Raw genomic sequence first — 19581 nt, forward strand, 5'->3', positions numbered from 1 at the left:
GTACAGATATCCCCAAAATGACCCCTTTTTTGCAAAGTAGATAGTCAGACATATTTCATAAGAGGCTTGGCGAATTGTTTGAAGTTGTAATTTTTTTTGTCATAGTTTTTCAGAAAATGAAGGAATTGAAAAAATAATTTTCACTTTTTTTTTTACATACTGTCACCAGTGCAGTACAGCATCAGCATATAACTGGTGTGATGGTGATCAGGGACACTGACTGGTAGCAGTACGAAAACATTTAGAACATTTTTTTTTTAATTTTTTTTCTATTTTTTATTAACTTTTTACTCTTTTTTTAAGATTTTTTTTTTTCATATTGCACTATGACCAAAGTAGTATAATGTTACCATAGTAACATTGTACTATTTTGGGGAAGTTATCAGTATTGTTTTTTTACACAATTTAATTGCTTATAGCAAAGAATTTCTTTGCTATAAACAAGCATTTAACTAAATAAAATCGATTCATTCAGGTTTTTTTTGTTGTGATTAGCTGTGATTGGCCATGGCTAACCACATGACACAGATGGTCTGTGATTGGCCCCGCCTGTGCATGTGATCACTGCGACCATTCACAGCTTGACACAGTTGTGTACAATGGATGGCATGAAAGGAAGCTATCCATTGTATACAACTGTCATGTGGCCTGCTGTGATTGTCACATCAAGTCACATGGTACTGGCACAGATCTGTCATCGGCCGTGTCCGAGGTACACGGTCCGGGCACGCGCAAGGTGTGATCTGGGAAGAGCATCAAATGACAGCCGGGCGGCAAGTGGTTAAAAAAAATCAAAATAGGGCCCAAGATAGTGTTAAAGCTGTTTAGGCTGCAATACTTACCTTTAATTCCCACCATTTCTTCAATTTGGACACACAATTTTATCATCTTCCAGGCTGAATGGTGAGGACATACTATGAATGAAGGGTATCCAGCCACAACCCCTAAGGCAGTGTCACCACAACTCCCTTCATTCATAGTGGGGATAGTGTCATCAGGTCAATGCCATCCTCAGCATCAGCAAAGGACCACCCTGGGGATGAGATGAGGCAAAAAGGAAGAAGTATGTCACATGACCAGCTTTAAAACATTTAAAAAAAGGTAAGTATAAAACAAACAAATTGAGGGGGATATCCAAGGGGGGATTATATGTCCTCGCTCTGTGCCATGGTATTGCACAGAATGGCCCCAATCCTCCACTTCTAGGGTCCCCCATCGATGGTCTATGCTTCTCCTCTTCTCTGTGTGCCTCCATGGGAATCAGCTTCCTATGGTGGCACATGTGTGGGCATGCTCCCAAACCCTACTGTGTGCATCAATAGACACACACAACATGGCATGGCCCAGCCCCCACTCCCTGCTCAGAGGATTTGAGTAACTGCAGCAGGAGCCTGCTGGTGCCTGAGGGGTTGATTTACTAAAGGCAAATAGGTTGTGCTGTGCAGGTGCACTCCAGTGCACTGTCAGTGCACTGCCAGTGCACTGAAAGTTCAGTTGCTCTAGATCTGAGGGGAACATGCAAGGAAAATAAAAAAACAGCATTTTTGCTTGCACATGATTGGATGAAAGAAATCAACAGGACTTTGCCTCATTTCAGAGCTTCCCCTCGGATCTAAAGCAACTGCACTTGCAGTGCACAGTATATTTACCTTTAGTAATTGAACCCCTTTGTATTCTGTGAGAGGGGAGAGAGGAGAGAGTTGCTGCAGATGGGTGCAGTGCTGGATAGAGTGAAGACTTTGGGGGGGGGGCATACTACCATTGGGGCATTTTTTTACCTTAAAGCAGGGAATGCATTAGGGTAAAAACTGTATTGAGCCCCCGGCCACATCAAAGCTGATTTTGAAATCGTGCGACTTACAGTGAAGTTGCATGATTTCAAAATTGGGTGACCTGCCAAGTTCAGTTGCAATTTGCAAGACATCTGACACAGATGTCTATGCAAATCGCAACAAACGTAGTGCATGACCAAGTTGGAACCGCACCAATATGACTGCTCTAATAGTGGACAATAGGGTGCGACTTGGCAAATCGCATGCCATGACACAACCAATGTGTAATCCTCCTAGTGCTGAAGCTATGTGTGAACACAGGTTCAGCACCTTGGAGAGCTATTACCAGCAGATTTGCCTATTCTTCACAGCTATTGTAGAAGTAAGATTCAGTGGCTGTTCACCAGCTGTTGCAGTCACCTTGTGCACATTAATCCGATTGTAAATATGGTGAATATGACTGAAATGTAGGGTATATGCTGATCATTCTTATTTGGGTGGATATCTGTAAAGGATACATGGGCCACCTTCCCAGTGAATCTTTATTAGACCCCAATGAATACTTTATATATATATATATATATATATATATATATATACTGTATATATATATATATAGATATAGATATATATATATTTTTTTTTTACTTTATAATGTGCCTATTTCCATAAAATAATGTCACTCTATGTTTTTGTCTTTAAATATAGCAACTGCACAAATGGAATACTAATCTGCAAGACTGAAGACATACCAGGTAATCTAGAACATATCATTAAAACTGAAACCGCCAGTCTTCCTCAGTGCAAGTGTATCTAAACTGCAAAACAAAAATGAAATAAATATTGCAGATTACCAGGCCTTTGATGTGCTGGCTGCATTACGTGTCTTTTTTCAGTCTTCTTTTCAAATTTTATTTTATTTTTATGTGCTGATACTGCAAGTCAGAGCTGATTCACACATGTGCGGTGCGGATTGATCTCAGGTTTCATAGCTAATTGATACAGCAGTTGTTCAGCGATTCATGTCAGGTTTGCATCAGGTTCAGGACAGGATTAGGTCAGGATTTTATCCTGTTCACACATATACGGTTTAGAAACGGTTCCCATAGAAGTCAATAGCCTGTTCTCTGTACCTGAACCTAAAGGCACTGCTCAGGAATAGTACAGGATTTTTTTTCAAACCGCGCTGAATCCGCACCAACAGTGCACTGGACATATGTAATCAGGCACTATAAGAAGCAATGTTTTCTCACATGTCATGCAGATTGGATGCAGTTCAAACCACATCTAATTATATTATACAGGATTTATATAGCGCCAACAGTTTGCTCAGCGCTTTACAATATAACATCTAATCTGCATATATGCAAAGTGGCACTAATACACTTCTTGTCCTTGGGTGATAATGCTCACTGACTGTACTGAATCTATGGAGAAGCAGCATTGTCACCCTCGGACAGGAAGGGTTGATTTACTAAAACTCAAGAGTGCAATATCTGGCGCAACTTTGCGTAGAAACCAATCAGCTTGCAGGGTTTTTTTTGTCAAAGCTTAATTGAATGATTTGAAGTTAGAAGCTGATTGGCTACCATGCACAGCTGCACCAGATTTTGCACTGGGCAGTTTTAGTAAATCAATCCTGAAGTGTGTTAGTACTTCAGAACATCTCCCTCTATCCTCTGTAACATAGAGAGGAGGTGTTTTGCAGTCCACAGAGAAAATGAGAAACAATTCTTACTGATTATAGTCAGACAGAGGCAAAGAACAAAGGAAATTACCACAGTTTATAGCAGGAGTAACAGTCAGGACTGGGACAGGGGGTGGCAGGTGGGGTGGCTGCCCTGGGAGCAGTGGTATCAAGTGAGGTGGAGGGAGGCGCTGCGTGGAGAGTTCCTAAATACAAGATGGAAGGAGTAGTGATAGCAGCTTGAGAGTAACAAACATTTGCGTTGGGGATTTCAGCAGGGGGACAGAGTAGTTGTACTGAAAGAGGGGATTTTTTTGTTTGTGGAGAATTTGCAAATGGAATTTATGCCCTGGAGACTAGATGACCATGTCTGGACACTGTCAACAGTTTTTTTTTTATTTTCACTCATTGAACAGACATAACAAAACATATTCAAGGGTACATTTAACAGACTAAAAAGGATCACATAAGTTTATTGTTATAGTTCACATTAAAGACTGTGTACAGGGCTTTAATGTTTTCACTTTTAATAAATAACATTTATAGTTTGCTAGCATGTACACTGTATCTATTTATAATATATATAACCACTAAACATGTGGAAGGTTTTACCTCCGTCATGACCAGGGCATTTTGTTTTGTTATTCAGCACTGCGCTACTTTAACTGGCAATTGCTCATTCATGCAAAACTGTACCCAATTGAAATTGAGCTTTAGTTTGGTGGTATTTCATCACCACTGTTTTTTTTTATATTTTTTACTATATAACCAAAACAAAAAAAGAAAAATTTGAAAAAAAACCCTCAATATTTTCTATTATAATTATTATTATACAGGATTTATATAGCGCCAACAGTTTGCTCAGCGCTTTACATTATAGTAGGAGACAATACAGTAACAATACAGCTCAATACAAGAGGGATTTGAGGGCCCTGCTCCTTGGAGCGTACAATCTAGGAGGGAGGGGTGAGTGGTACAATAGGTAATAATAGGCTTCCCTGAAGAGATAGGTTTTCAGAGTGCGCCTAAAAGTGAGCAGAGTAGACGATAGTCTGATAGATTGGGGTAGGGAGTTCCAGAGGATGGGGGAAGCCCTGGAGAAGTCTGGAGACGAGCATGGGAGGAGACAAGGGAGCTAGAGAGTAGGAGGTCTTGCAAGGAGCGGAGAGTGCGGTTTGGGTGATATTTAGAGACAAGATCTATTATGTAATTTGGGGCAGTGTTATGAACGGCTTTATACGTCAGTGTTAGTATTTTGAATTTTATTCGTTGGGCAACTGGGAGCCAGTGTAGGGATTGGCAGAGAGAGGTGGCAGATACAGAGTGGTTAGTAAGGTGGATGAGTCTGGCAGCAGTGTTCATGATAGACTGGAGGGGGGATAGCCTATGAGGAGGTAGGCCAATGAGGAGGGAGTTACAGTAGTCGAGGAATGATATAACAAGGGAGTGAATAAGTTGCTTAGTGGTTTCCGGGGTTAGGAATGGTCGTATCTTGGAGATGTTGCAGAGGTGAAGTCTACAAGATTTTGTCAGCGATTGGATCTAGGGCTGGAAGGACAGATGGGAGTCTAGGATTACACCTAGTACCCTGGCATGAGGGGAGGGACTGATGATTGTGTTGTTGATCTTGATGGTGAAGTCAGGGGAGGGGGCATGGGCTGGGGGGGAATACTAAGAGCAGTTTTGGAAAGATTGAGTTTGAGGAAGTGGAGTGACATCCAAGCCGATATGTCACTTAGCAGGCTAGTGATGCGAGTGGAGACTGAAGGGGTGAGGTGAGGGGTAGAAAGATAGATTTGCGTGTCATCAGCATAGAGATGGCAATTGAAGCCGTGGGAGTTTATCAATTGACCAAGGGAGGAGGTGTAGATGGAGAAGAGAAGGGGTCCAAGGACAGAACCTTGAGGGACCCTTACAGAGCAGAGTCTCTGAGGCCAAGAAAGCATAGTTTTTGAGGAGGAGGGGATGGTCAACCGTATCAAAAGCCGCGGAGAGGTCGAGTAGTAAGAGTACTGTATAGTGGCCATTGGTTTTAGCAGTTGGTTGATCATTAGAGAGTTTTAGTAGGGCAGTTTCAGTGGAGTGTAGAGGGCGAAAGCCAGACTGTAAAGGGTCAAGAAGGTTGTTGTCAGTCAGGAGGGAGCTCAGACGATTGTAGACTAAGCGTTCTAGGAGTTTAGAGGTAAATGGCAGCAGGGAGATGGGTCTTAGGTTGTTCAGGTTGGTATTTTCTACTTTCTGTTATAAAACATATCCAATAAAATTAAGGTCAAAATGTATTCTGCTACCTGTCTTTGGTAAAAAAAAAAACATTGATATGTGTATAATAATTGATTTGTATAGGTATAGCATTGGAATTTATGCAGCTATGATACTATACTGGTAATGGTGATCAGCAACTTATAGTGAGACTGTGATAGTGTGGCAGGCTAGCTGACACTGGCAGGGAGGTACACTAACACGGACATCAATAGTGACACTAATACAGTGATCAGTGCTAATACTGTACACTGTCACTGCACTAATGACACTGGATGAGAAGGGGTTAACATCTAGGAGCAATTCAGAGGTTAACTGTGTGCTGAACAAGTGTAATGTGTGTGATATGTGCTGCTTTTACTACGAGATGTGGCTACTGATTTTTCTCCCTGCTTTGCAGGGCTCTGTGCTGTGGTTGAACACAGCTGATCAGCAGGTCTCAGTCATAAATCATTGGCCGGGACTTGGTGACAAAATCGTGCTATGTCCAACCATAGCACGGGTTAGCAGCGCATGCGCTCCCCAGACCCAGAAGAAGGCTTGCAACATTCATTTGCGTCGCTGAGCCTGCAGCTGCCACCCAGTCACAGCAAATCTACTGTGGTCATTGGGAGTAAACAATGGCTCAGTGTTGTCGACAGTTGATTACTGATATACACTAAGGGGTTGACCTACGTTATTTACTAAAATTGGAGTGTGCAAAATCTGATGCAGCCTTTGCAAAGAGATCAGTTTCCAATTTTTTTTTTTTTGTTAAAGCCTATTTGAACAAGCAAGTTAGAAGCTGACTGGCTACTATGCACAGCTGCACCAATTTTGCAATCTCCAGTTTTAGTAAATCAACTAATCACAATAAACATATACAAATCCAAAAATGTAATATATTGCAGTGTTTGAGTACTTAGATGTGGTGGCTGCATTTCTTTCCTTTTTTAAGTCTTTTCTCCTGTATTTTCACATATTAATCCTGCAAGTAACACACTTACTGTCCTAAAGTGGCAGCTCAATTCAGTGTATTTATGGAGCGGCTGCATTGCCACCCTATGCTCCTCCTTTCTTCTCCAGGGTGATCATTTTGAAGGCAGCTAACATTATTCAGAATTGTTTGATATTGCAGTTCAATTCACAGGATGTGTTGAGGATACTGTATTTCTGGTGGGATCATTGGGCATTTTCTCTACTTGCAAAAATTGTAATTAACTTGAAAAAAGAAGGTTAAAGCAACTAGTGTCACCACTGATAACCTGTATTGTAATACATTTTTGTTCTTGGATTTAGATATCCTTAAAACTGTCAATGTCGTTAATGGACAGAACATGTGAACATGTACAACTGTGCACAACCTTCAGTTTGTCCAAATTGGACCCAAAACTTGTCTAAAATTAAAATAAAGATGGTGGTTAGAGCTCATTTATTAGTTGATAATATTGTGTGTCCTACTGAAACAGTCCAGGTACATTTTCCACTACCTTCAGCAATTTTCCAGGTTTAAGGGAGAGGGCAAATCAAATAAATGGTTCTTGCCTTTTACTGTCCACTTACCTTTTGCTGTCCTTTATTTTAGGTCCATTTTAGGTATTTTTAAGTATGCGGTTAGGAGTGAGGGACAGCTTAACAGCTAGGGAAGAGATTCAAGAGTCAGAGTGACACTAAGGGAAACTTTTTTTTCATGCCAAAAAGATATGTTGAGAACTACTGGACTGAACTCCCAAAGCTGCAAACTAATGTACTGGAGTGTAAGCTGAACATACTGTATTTGTTGAAGAACTTTGTTGTTCAGATTGTTTTTTGTAAGTTATGCTGTGCAAAATTAGTACAATTTTATGATTTATTGTGAGTATCAAGTTGCCATGGATAAAGAAATACATTTGGTGGTTAATTAGCTAATAATATGAGTGTAAATGTTTGGTAAATCTTGTATGCTTACTACATTTAGGCAGTGTTGCTGCATTTTAATTAAAGCGTTGTACTTGACAAAAGCATTCACATTCACTGTTTCTTTGTATACATTGCTTGTTGAATTAATACTCTGTATAAAACTGCACTCATTCTTTTAAGGGAAAATTTAGAGGAATTATCTCTGTTAACTTCTTTCTCTTAAAAGAAATATTTTTTTTCTGGACACTTTGTTGTATATACTGTATGCATATAATTAACTGTATTGAAGCAGATGAAGTGCTTGTAGTTGATCAACATTGTTGCATTGCAGCCTTATAGCAGGGCTCAAAATTTCAAGTCCTGAGCTACTAGTCAAGATTTAAGAGTTACTCGCCACCAGTTGCCCAGTCCAATCCTAACCTGCTCCACCCCTAATTCTGCCCCCAAACAAACCCTCATGAATTATCTCATGAAATGGCACTCTTAAATGTTTTATGTAGAATAAAGGTAGGGAAGGAAGGAAGAAAGGAAATGGAAGGGAGGGGTGTAAGGAAGGAAGGAAGGAAGAATGGGAGGGAGGGCGGGGTGGAAGAAAGTGAGAAAGAGGTGGAAGGGAGGGAGAAAGAGGTGGAAGGGAGGGAGGGAGGGGTAGAAAGAAGGAAGGAAGGGAGGGAGGGGTGGAAGGAAGGAAGGATGGGGGGAGTGGAATGAAAGGAGGGGTGGAAGGGAGGAAAGGAAGAAAGGGAGGGAAGGAAGGAAGGGAGCGGTGGGTGGAAGGAAGGAATGAAGGAAGGGAAGGATGGAAGGAAGGGAGTGGTGAAAGGCAGGAAGGGGAGGAAGGACGGAAGGAAGGGGTGGGTGGGTGAAAGGAAGGGTGGGTGGGTGAAAGGAAAGAAGAGAGGGTGAGCGGAAGGAAGGGGTGGAAGGATTGAAGGGGTGTGTGGAAGGAAGGAAGGGAGGGGTGGGTGGAAGAAAGGGAAGGGGTGGGTGGAAGAAAGGGAAGGGGTTGGTGGAAGAAAGGGAAGGGGTTGGTGGAAGGAAGGGGTAGAAGGAAGGGTGGGTGGAAGGAAGGAAGAGTGGGGGGAAGGAAGAAAGGAAGGAAGGGTGGGAGGAAGGAAGGGTGGGGGGAAGGAAGGAAGGAAGGGAGGAAGGAAGGAAGGGGTGGATGGAAGGAAGGAAGGAAGGAAGGAAGGAAGGAAGGAAGGAAGGAAGGAAGGAAGGAAGGAAGGGGTGGGTGGAAGGAAGGGGTTAGTGGAAGGAAGAAGGGGGGGTGGAAGGAAGAATTTAAGGGTGGGTGGAAGGAAGGGAGGGATGGGTGGGTGGAAGGTAGGTTGGTCAGACACACATGCTCATTCAGAAGCATCAGAGCAGTTGGCTGCTCTGTGTTCAATTTCCAGCCCACACATCCTCTGAAGCTGCATGGACTGGAGTGTGGGCAGGCACAGGGGGAGGCAGAGCAGATCCAGCCTCTCCTTCTTCTCCTCCTTCTTTAAGGAAGCAGCTGGAAGCCACGGGAGGGACAGGAGGAGAAGCTGAATCTGCTCTGCCTCCCCCTGTGCCCAACCACACTCCAGTCCATGCAGTTTCAGACTGCTATCACCGACGCTGCTCGTCCCCGCCTTATTTCCACTCACCCAATGCGAGCAGAAAAGTGGAGATTTTGAGGACTGCTTATAGACTTTAGCAAGACTATAACCCAAAGATAACTTTCTGTTCTGATCAGTTCCCAGAAAGGGAGCATTTAGTGTCTTTGATAGGGTTAAAGTGTATGTAAAACTAAGACAGAACGTAAGCAGAAAAAAGCCTATAGGAGTCTTAACTATGCTCTACTCTATCCAAAAGTAAAAAAAAAAATATCAGGACTGTTTCTTACAAATAAGGGCAAAAAGTTCTTTAGTTTCATTCTGTAAGTAATATACACTTGTCAAGACAGCTTATTGTTCTGTTGATACTTCTTCACCTTTTTCAAACTGGGAAGCAAAATGTCCACTGTCTTCTTCAGCAGACATATTGTTAGGATGCATCCTGATACATGTACAAAGCACATGTACACAAGGAAGATTGATTGTGCTAATCTATCACTATCATAAATTGCAGTGTGTCCTCCTCCAAAGATATACTTTGATTGTGATCAAGCTGGTGAATATGCAAAAGGAGCACAGTGTCCAGAGTCCTGTGATATGACAAAACCACAGTGTGTGAGTATGTACTTTATTAACCTTGGGGTAGGCAACCTTTCAGAGGTTGAAATCAACCTAGACAACATGGAGTAAACCAAAAATCCCCGGGGAGTGTTACTAGGCAGTACCCTTAAAAAAAAAAAAAAAAAGATCAACCCACAGTAGTTTCCTTTGCTCCCTTTACATCACCCTAACTGTTGTGTCCTGTACCCCCAATGCAGTGTCCTCTGCCTCCCCCCCACAGTAGTGTTATGTACTCCCCAATGTTCCAATGTTGGGTCCTCTGCCCCCTTCACATCACCCCCCCCAACTGTAGGGTCCCTTTCCCCCCTCCCCCCACTGTAGTGTCCAGTATCCCCCCCAAAACAGTGTCCTCTGCCCCCCTCAAACCACACCACACCCCCACTGTCATATCCTCTGCCCCCTTTCCCCCAGTAGTGTCATGTACCCCCAAACCAGTGTCCTTTGCTCCCCTTCACATCAACCCCCCTACTGTGTAGGGTCCTCTACCCTTCCCCATAGCAGTGTCCTCTTCTTCCCCATCTCCCAAAGCAATGTCCTTTGTCCATTTTTCATCAGAATCCCCTCCCCCCACTGTCTCCCCCTTCCCACAGTGTCTTCTGTGTCCCCCCTCCCACAGTGTCTTCTCTGCCCCTCCCCATAGTTTCTTCTCTGTCGCCTTCACATCACACACACACACACACACACACACACAGATAGCACTTCCTACCTGCCAGCGTGTGTAGAGCAGAGTTCTGGGTGGAAGGTTGGAGCGGGATCTGCCAGAGTTCATAATACCAGGCTGGTAACTGGTTGCTAGGATTTAGCAAACATTCACTGAGCAGCTTCTGCCCTCCATCCAGCACTATGATGTCTCCTGCTCTCTGCTGCAGGTAACATGACAGCGGACAAGGTTAGGGGAAGGCAGATCAGCGGTCATGATCGATCTGCCGGCTCCCTGCGATCTACTGGTCGATTGCAATCAACGACTTGCCGACCCCCGTAGACAATCTATATAGACTACTTCAAAGACCATAATGGGAAATTAAAGGCATACACATTTCATGTGCACCTGAATGGGACAAAACTGCCATCCTGTAGTCAAATGTAAATCCTATTTTGGAAAACAGTCATTAAACTTATGTGCAATGTTTGTAACACGAACACCATATGTTACATTTAATTTGATTCTTTGTTTTAAAAAGAGAACTCTTGAGTTATGAAGCATACTGGTGTCTTGGGACTGTTTCTTGAAGTCTCCAGTATTATAGACAGAGAATGCATCAACAAAACATGGCGCCAAGGCTAGTAATCCTATGTAGTGCATGACAGTATGCACTTTAATTATCGTATTCACTTCTAAAACCCCCGAATGAAGGTGTGCACAGATCCCAAAAAGTCTCAAATGGCAATGCAGTACTGCAATACCTAAACCCTTAGCATTCAAGACAATAAAAAAACATGTTCTATGTCTTTTTATATTTATCATTGAATGCTCATACCATCTCTTTCTTTCCTTATCTCTGCTTTGCTAATTTCTTCACCTTGACAGTATGGCCCACTGTGTGTATCAGGCTGTATATGCCCCAAAGGATTATTGCTAAATTATGATGGATCATGTGTCAAGGAAGAACAGTGTTCCTGTGTTTACAATGAAGAGTATTACACACCTGGGGAAAATGCCAAAATTCACTGTGAAGACTGGTATGTGCTCACTTTGATATATTGAGACACACATGTTTAATTAGGGTTAATATTAAAGGAGTTATACCTATTGGGATTGAAAAGAAAAGTCAACCTGTAGCCCATTTAAAGTTAAATATATAGTTTCAACCAAAACACAAAATCTGATTATTCTTGCTACTACCTCTGTTAGCTAGGAACAACTACCCTGTACTCCTTTCTAAGGTTCAAATGTGTATTGCTTTCTGTGCCCCTGCTGGGGATATTTCCCCTCTCTACTTTGGTGAACATTATCTTCAAAATATAAAATGATGGGCAACTAAAATATTACAGTTATTTTCAGAACAGTAGATTAGAAAAAATCCTCTAATAGGAACACCTGTTTCATGCGAAAGCTGTTTAAGATGGAATTACCATCACTTTCCTCTCACTTCCTGTTGTATGTCTTGGAGACAATGCAAAGGAAATCTTCCCTATGGGATGCAGACAGTAAAGAAATTACAGGGGCTTTACCCTTTCCCTATTCTATACAAAAATAAAGACAAAAAAAAAGTTGTGGCACTTTAAATTACAAACTTGATGCACAACAGATATGAAAATCCAAATCATATTGTATGAAGTCACCAGCAATAATTTCATTGTAACAATTTATTGTAAACATTAATGTCACATAGGCCAGTTTAGCAACAATTCAGGGGTATGCACAATGCTTACTCCAGGGCTAGGAATGAACTGACATTTCGGTCCAAACCTAGGTTTGAACCATTTCTTGGCTGTTAATGGAGTTCATAGCAATGCCCAACCTTTTGCCCGTTTTGCCCTCTGTTCGAGAGGAGCTGAGCATCATATGTAACAGTGGTATTTCCATCAATTGTACAATACTGTATATGATTGCTTCCCTCTGTCAGTGGTTCCTAAGGAAGCAGTAGATGCTGGCACCTGCTGCATCCTTAGCAACCGCCGCTGTAAGCAGCACATTTCTTACATGGTTGGGAATTCCCAGCCACATAAGTAAAGGGGTAGGGTGCACAATGACATCACTGCTCAGATATGGTTACTGGCCATATTTAGGCAATGACATTGATCGAATATATCTATGACCTTATTTGGTAAATTGTGTCACTACTATCCCCACTCCTTCCTCATACAGGAGCTTTCATTTGGCGAGGAGTACCATCAGAATTGGCCATGTGCGCTGGGTCCATCGGGTTTTCAGCGAGTTGGCAAGCAGTGTGCATCATGGTTGATGATGGATTTACAATGGGGGACCTTTTTAAGGATTTTTTTAAAGACTTGTGAAATGTTTGGACGTCTTTATTTCTAGGTTGTTTTTTGTGAAAGAGTAGGGGTACTATGTACTATTATGTACTTCTTACTCATTCACGTAGGAAGGCTGGTTTCTGGGAGCCTCCTTATTTTTATAGGGGACTTCCAGATTCTGATAAGCCCCCACCTCCACTCGCAGACTCCAACAACTATGGCCAGGGTTGTAGGGAAGAGGCCCTTGTCCTCATTAACATGGGATAAAAAGAAGCTTTCCCAGGGGGGGTACTTCCCTCACGTGGCCTAGTGTTGTTTAGGAGAGGAAGCTGCAAGCTTTTCCTCATTTTTGCTAGCCAAGCCAGACTACATGCAAATATTTAATTTTTATTAATTAGGGGTCTGGACCTCACTTTTTTGTTGTCTTTTTGCATGAGGATTTCCCGAAAAATCCATACCAACCTTGAAGGGTCGGCATGGATTTCCTGAGGGACGTCACCTTTTTTTTTAAGGCAATGCACCCCGTTAAAATCCATACCTGACTTCAAGGAGTTTATTTACTAAAGCTAGAGAGTGCAAAATCAGGCTCACTTCTGCATAGAAACCAGTCAGCTTCCAGGTTTTATTGTCAAAGCTTAATTGAACAAGCTGAGGTTAGAGTCTGATTGGTTTCTATGCAGAAGTGAGTCTGATTTTCCACTCTCCAGCTTTAGTAAATAAACCCCAAAAGGTCTGGCATGCATTTTGTGGGAGACTCTACACTGTTTTATTCATTCATGCTGTAGAATGTGCTACAGCAAAACTGACATTTACAAAGAAAAAAAGTGATGCAGTTTAGATTGCTGGCAAATGATTTCATTCCTGACTTCTTTAAAATAAAGGACACACAGACCCTTTCCCCTTTGAAGGACTGTGTGTATATTTTTTTAATGGAAACCAGAACGGAAATGTTATTTGCTGGCAGCTTAAAACCATTTTTCTTTGAATATTTCGGTACTTCAACAAATTAATTCTTTGCACTGGTAAATGTTTCCCTGGGCAGTGCCCACCTCCATTCTATTTTTGTCAACCCTTAGCCTATTAGCCCAGAAATGGGCAATTTTGATTTGACAGATTCAACTCCCATTGATTTCAGTTCCCTGTGTAGTTCAGATCAGGGTACTTCAGTGACAACGTCACTGCATTGCCCTGAGGAAGGGACCCTGAGTTTCCCCAAAACACTGACAAACTGACCTATGTGATATTAGTGCTCATAATAAATTGATTACACTGATTTATTGGAGTTCTGCTTTTACTGTATGATTTAAATGACAACTAGACTTCTAATATAACTCTAGCATCCCTATTTTCTCAACTCTACAGCTCACTGTTGCCAACATTTATTCAAAAGCATGAGTTCAATAAAGTTTAACATTTCTATTGTTGTGTTTTTTTTTCTTTATGAGGTCTATATTTGACTAAAACATATGCTAATAACATTTCAACAGCTTGTGCAAAAACAGGTCTTGGGTATGTGACAGAAAGCCAGAAAAAGCAATATGTACATTTTACGGAGAAGGACATTGCATTACTTTTGATAACAAGCACTATACAGCCAGTGGATACTGTCAATATACTTTGGTTCAGGTATTGTGTAAGACTTATAGTGTAACAAAAGTCATACCATTTTGTACATCTCATATTAGACATTCATTACGCATAATGTATTTTACCTTCCCTTAGGACTACTGTGACAATAATGATCTAGAAAAAGGTACTTTTAAAATTGTTACCGAAAATATACCATGTGGGACAACAGGAACTTCCTGTTCTGTGGCTGTTACAATGTATCTAGGGGTAAGTCATTTTCTGGCCATCATCTATTACCCTTGGGTACTGATAAATTAACATTTTGCACTTTCAATCTACTTACATTAGCCCCCAATATACATTTACAGAGTAGATTTTCAATGTGTAGGGCCTTTTTTACTCTGCAATCCAAAAAGAAGGTTGGCATTGAAGATTCCTTACATATGTATCACTATACAAACAGTATTTTTTATATAAATCACATTAAATAGAAATAATGTTATTTGTAAAGTCCGCTTAGATGCCTAGAAGTCTGTAAGAAGGTTAAAAATTGGGAAAAGACAAGGTAAAGAAAATTAATTGGAACCATATAAATATACAGTATAAAGAAAGACAAATATAACATACCTGGTTGTAGGCCAAAATGATAAGAGAGCTTCCTTCAAACCTTTGGTCCAATCACCCCTGGAATGGAGAACAGGGGATGGCAGGACACAAAGTGGCACAGGTGCTAAAAATTCAGTCAGCAGACAGATGGGAAGATCAACAAGGAGCAGGGCTGTAGGAGAAGCACCATGAGAAGGCAGACAGCAAAGTAGAAGGCAAAGCCATTGTCAGAAAGCAGATTAGATCACACCAGGAAGTTAGCAAAGGTAGAAATGCATTTAAGAGATAGGCCAAGGTCAGCAGAGATGAGCTGTGGTCACAAATTAGCCTCGTAAGCAATAGGCAGGCAAACAAAAAATGAGGTAAGGATCAAGTAAGGTTACAGCAGGTCAGAGCAAAGATTAATCCAGGGGCAGGTCGAGTCATCAATAGGTAAGCAGATTACAGGGAAAGATTTGGGTTTAGGTAGCAGGGTGACAGCTAAAGCCCATCCAGTAACTTCCTGGCTCAACTCTGTTCCTTAAAAAGGTCATCTGCCACCAAGACTGGGATTAGGCATGTGTGCTCCTGTGCCAAAATGCCCACAAGTCAATGCAATGTGCCCACCTGAATTAGCATGCTTACAAATATACGTGCAACTGACTGGCAATAACTCTTGGTATGTGTACTGGTTTATGCATGCATTGTGTTATGATGCCATCCCGAAAAGAGGGGGATGGAGAAACAGACTGAAATATAAGTGCTTATCCACATGGATGCAGAAGCCAATACAGCATACAAGAACCATTTTTTCTGCATCTGGAGTTGTGGGAAGGCAGCCTATGTTAGTCTATGGAGGCATGGCAGCTGCATGGACAAGTTTGACAGGGAAGGACACACAACCCCAAATACAGACTGTCTACATTCAGGGCTGGACACCCATTCCTGTGTAGCTGTACTGCTGCTGCACCTCCATTGACTAACTTAGGCTGCCAGCATGCAACTCCAAGTTTCTCCAGATGCATAAACAAATGGCTCTTGCATTCTGTGATGACCTCTATTCCTGTGTGAATGAATCTTAAAAATATGAATGGTAATAGTGGGAAAGACCGAAGGATACATAGGAGAATAGAAAGAAAGGGGATGCATTATTAGTTATTACAAATTAGAGAAGTTACACACAGTGCCATCTTAATAGCATCATGGTCCCCTGAGCAAAGTAATGCACTGGGGCCCCTACCGGGCTGCATCAAATTCCCCCATCACAGTGTCCCCTTAAATCAGGTTCCCCCATTAGAGTGTCCCCATACATCAGGTGTCCCCATCATGCTCAAAAGGTAACAGCGCAAACAATAAAATTTAAAATTATAATATATAAGTCCATAAAAAGTCCCAAATTAAAGTCCAGTGTCCCAAAAAAATGTGATAAAATGAAAAGACAAGTTCATAAATTTTCCAGTGTGCTCACATCATCAGTGGTGAATCAGTTCCCCCACACTCACCAGATAAAGTGGATTCTCAAGCTGATAAGGCATAAGTGTGATGCTGTATGAGGCTCAGAAAATGTTTTCCAAATGACCTTCATTGCACTCACATTGGGTAGAATTATAACCAGCTTACATAGACATAAAAACCTCCCAAACAACCGATAATGATACCTCCTTGATTTCCTCCAAACTCTCCCTCATGGATAGATGGATGAAAATGCAAAAGAAAGGATAACCAAATAACGTAGTACTGCATAAAAAACTTTTTAATATTATAGTGATGCCTCCAATGCACTCACATTTTAAAATTGAATAACAAGCCTTTTTTAATTAGATAAGGACTCGTTAGACAGGCTACAACAGCCCCTCTGACATTTCCTGCAAAGCAGGCACAATTAACCAGCATTGGCAGAGATGAACTGGCAGGTTGTCTTTCCTACACTAAAGATGGGTGGGTTGCAATTCTCGGAATCCCCTGTGGGACAAGAGAGCCTAAAAAAGCCATTGGAGGTGGCGGGGGGGAGGGAGGACATGTCCCTTCCTGCTACTTGTAAAAATGGTCCAGCAGCTGATTAGGATTGGTTTTACATGAAAGCCCACCACCAATGCAAAGCTTGCTTTGAACTATCGTGACTGAGTTAAGTTCATGACAGTTCAATATAATATTAATCTGTGATTGGCTAGAACTGGTCACAGGATACAGGGTGATGTGATTGGCCCCATGTATAATGTGAAGTGAAGCATAGCTGTTGTGAATCAGATTGATTCATAACAGTTTTGCTAACACTGTGATCGTGATCACATAGCGATCACATGATCACTGGGCCCCATTCACCGGGATCTTCATTCTGCTGTGTCTGGTGGACTCAGCAGTCACAACTGTTAGTACCCTCGTGTTACCTGCACGTCACTTTGTCTGTAGCTGCCGCCCATTCACAGTACATTGTGGAAGGGGTGGCGGCATGTATTGGGATGCCTGCCTTTACATGCTCCTGAATTTTAATGGGATCCCTGTCTTAGTCCGTAGGCATCAATATTGAGTTGGCCCACCCTTTGCAACTATAACAGCTTCAACTATTTTGGGAAGGCTGTCCACAAGGTTTAGGAGTGTGTCTATGGGAATGTTTGACCATTCTTCCAGAAGCGCATTTGTGAGGTCAGGCACTAATCTTGGACAAGAAGGCCTGGCTCGCAGTCTCCGCTCTAATTTATTCCGAAGGTGTTCTATTGGGTTGAGGTCAGGACTCTGTGCAGGCCAATAGAGTTTCTCCACCCCAAACTCACTCATCCAGATCTTTATGAACCTTGCTTTGTGCACTGGTGCACAGTCATGTTGGAACAGGAAGGGACCATCATCAAACTGTTCCCACAAAGTTGGGAGCATGAAATGTCTTGGTATGCTGACGCCTTAAGAGTTCCATTCACTGGAACAAAGTGGCCAAGCCCAACCACTGAAAAACAACCCCACACCATAATCCTCCCTCCACCAAACTCCACATTTGGCACAATGCAGCCAAGCAAGCATCGTTCTCCTGGCAACCACCAAACCTAGACATGTCCATCAGATTGCCAGACAGAGAAGCGGGATTAATCGCTCCAGAGAACACGTCTTAACTGCTCTAGTTCGTGCTTTACACCATTGCATCCGAAACTGTGCACTGCACTTGGTGATGTAAGGCTTGGATGCAGCTGCACGACCATGGAAACCCATTCCATGAAGCTCTCTATACACTTTTGTGCTAATCTGAAAGCCACACAAAGTTTGTAGTTCTTTAGCTATTGACTCTGCAGACAGTTGGCGACTTCTGAGCAGTGTGAGCTTCAGCATGCGCTGACCCCGCTCTGTCATTTTCCATGGCCTACCACTTTGTGGCTGTGTTGCTGTTGTTCCCAGTTGCTTCCACTTCATTCTAATACCACTAACAGTTAACCGTGGAATATTTAGCAGAAAGGAAATTTCACGGATGGACTTATTGTACAGGTAACAACATATCACGGTACCACGCTTGAATTCACTTAAATCCTGAAAGCGACCTATTCTTTCACAAATGTTTGTAGTAGCAGTCTGCATGCCTAGATGCTTGATTTTATACACCTGTGGCCATGGAGGTGATTGGAAAACCTGAATCCAGTGTTTTGTAGGGGGGTCCCTATATATATATATATATATATATATATATATATATATATATATATATATATATATATATATTTTTAGATATATAATGTTTGGGGGTCATTTTTTACTAAATACTGATTTTTATATGTAAACAACAAGTGTCAAAAGTGGCCTGGTCTTAAAAATAAATTAAAAATAAAAAAGAATGAAACATTCACAAGAGGCATAGGAAACCATTAAGTGATGTTATTATCCTTCATAAAAAAATCACTTTTTGGTGATCTCTCCCTCAGCATATTTTTTTTCTCCGGAGTATTTCCCCTAATCTTGGATCACAATAGCTTTCCAGACTATTTTAGGATCTAGTACAAATAATGTTCTGAAAGGTTTCTGCCAACCAGGTGGATGTAAGTGTTTTCTTTATATGTGGTTAAATAAATACCGTATTTGAATGTTTTGTTATAAATCTAATGCAATGTTATGGCAACAAAAATTATATTTTCTTTGTTTAGGGTTATAAAATAATGTTCGCAGATGGGCATATAGATGTTGTGAAGAGACTGCGTGGTGATAAAATACCTTTCTTAATTCGAAATCTGGGTATATATTTAGTCCTTGAGACCAACATTGGAATTGTTCTAATATGGGATAAAATGACAAGTATTTCCATTCATCTAAACATGGACTATAAGGTAATCTGTAAAATTCAAGCACTTGAAAATAATTGGTCATTGCTAACTTTATGTTGATAAATAATGATGATAATTAACTTTTTTCATAACCTCTTTTCCATTGCCATAATTTACATTAACATTTTCCAGTGGTATGAGTGTGAAATTCGCAATAAATTAAACCTTTTTTGGTGAGTTGAGCTGTCTTAATTTTTTTAATTAATCTGCCAGAACATAAACAACCCACAATAATGTACATTATCACCCCTTTCATATGTGTGGGGAATGAGCACTCCTAAACAGCTCAGTGACCTAACATTTCAAGCTGTAGGGCGTAAAACAAAATTGGGTACCAGTCATTTTAGAAGTGTAGCGCTACCCCCATAGGATCTAAAAAGATACCCACCGTTCTTTTCCAGTAGTTGCCCCGT

The 19581-nt window shown here is 41.5% G+C and overlaps 1 protein-coding gene across 1 annotated transcript in view; it reads left to right on the forward strand.

Moving 5' to 3' along the window:
* Window positions 1-19581, forward strand: part of LOC149445616 (mucin-5AC-like) — a 156850-nt gene that overhangs the window by 100812 nt on the left and 36457 nt on the right. Inside the window, exons 19-24 of the mRNA XM_089653502.1 lie at window positions 2481-2527; window positions 9694-9794; window positions 11329-11480; window positions 14207-14345; window positions 14442-14555; window positions 18992-19171. Of these exons, the coding sequence (XP_089509628.1) occupies window positions 2481-2527; window positions 9694-9794; window positions 11329-11480; window positions 14207-14345; window positions 14442-14555; window positions 18992-19171 (733 nt within the window). The remainder of the gene's footprint in view (window positions 1-2480; window positions 2528-9693; window positions 9795-11328; window positions 11481-14206; window positions 14346-14441; window positions 14556-18991; window positions 19172-19581) is intronic.

This window comes from Staurois parvus, unplaced genomic scaffold (genome assembly GCF_062004578.1).
Source record: "Staurois parvus isolate SC_StPar_1 unplaced genomic scaffold, SC_StPar_1.0 ptg000715l, whole genome shotgun sequence".
Lineage (NCBI taxonomy): Eukaryota > Metazoa > Chordata > Amphibia > Anura > Ranidae > Staurois > Staurois parvus.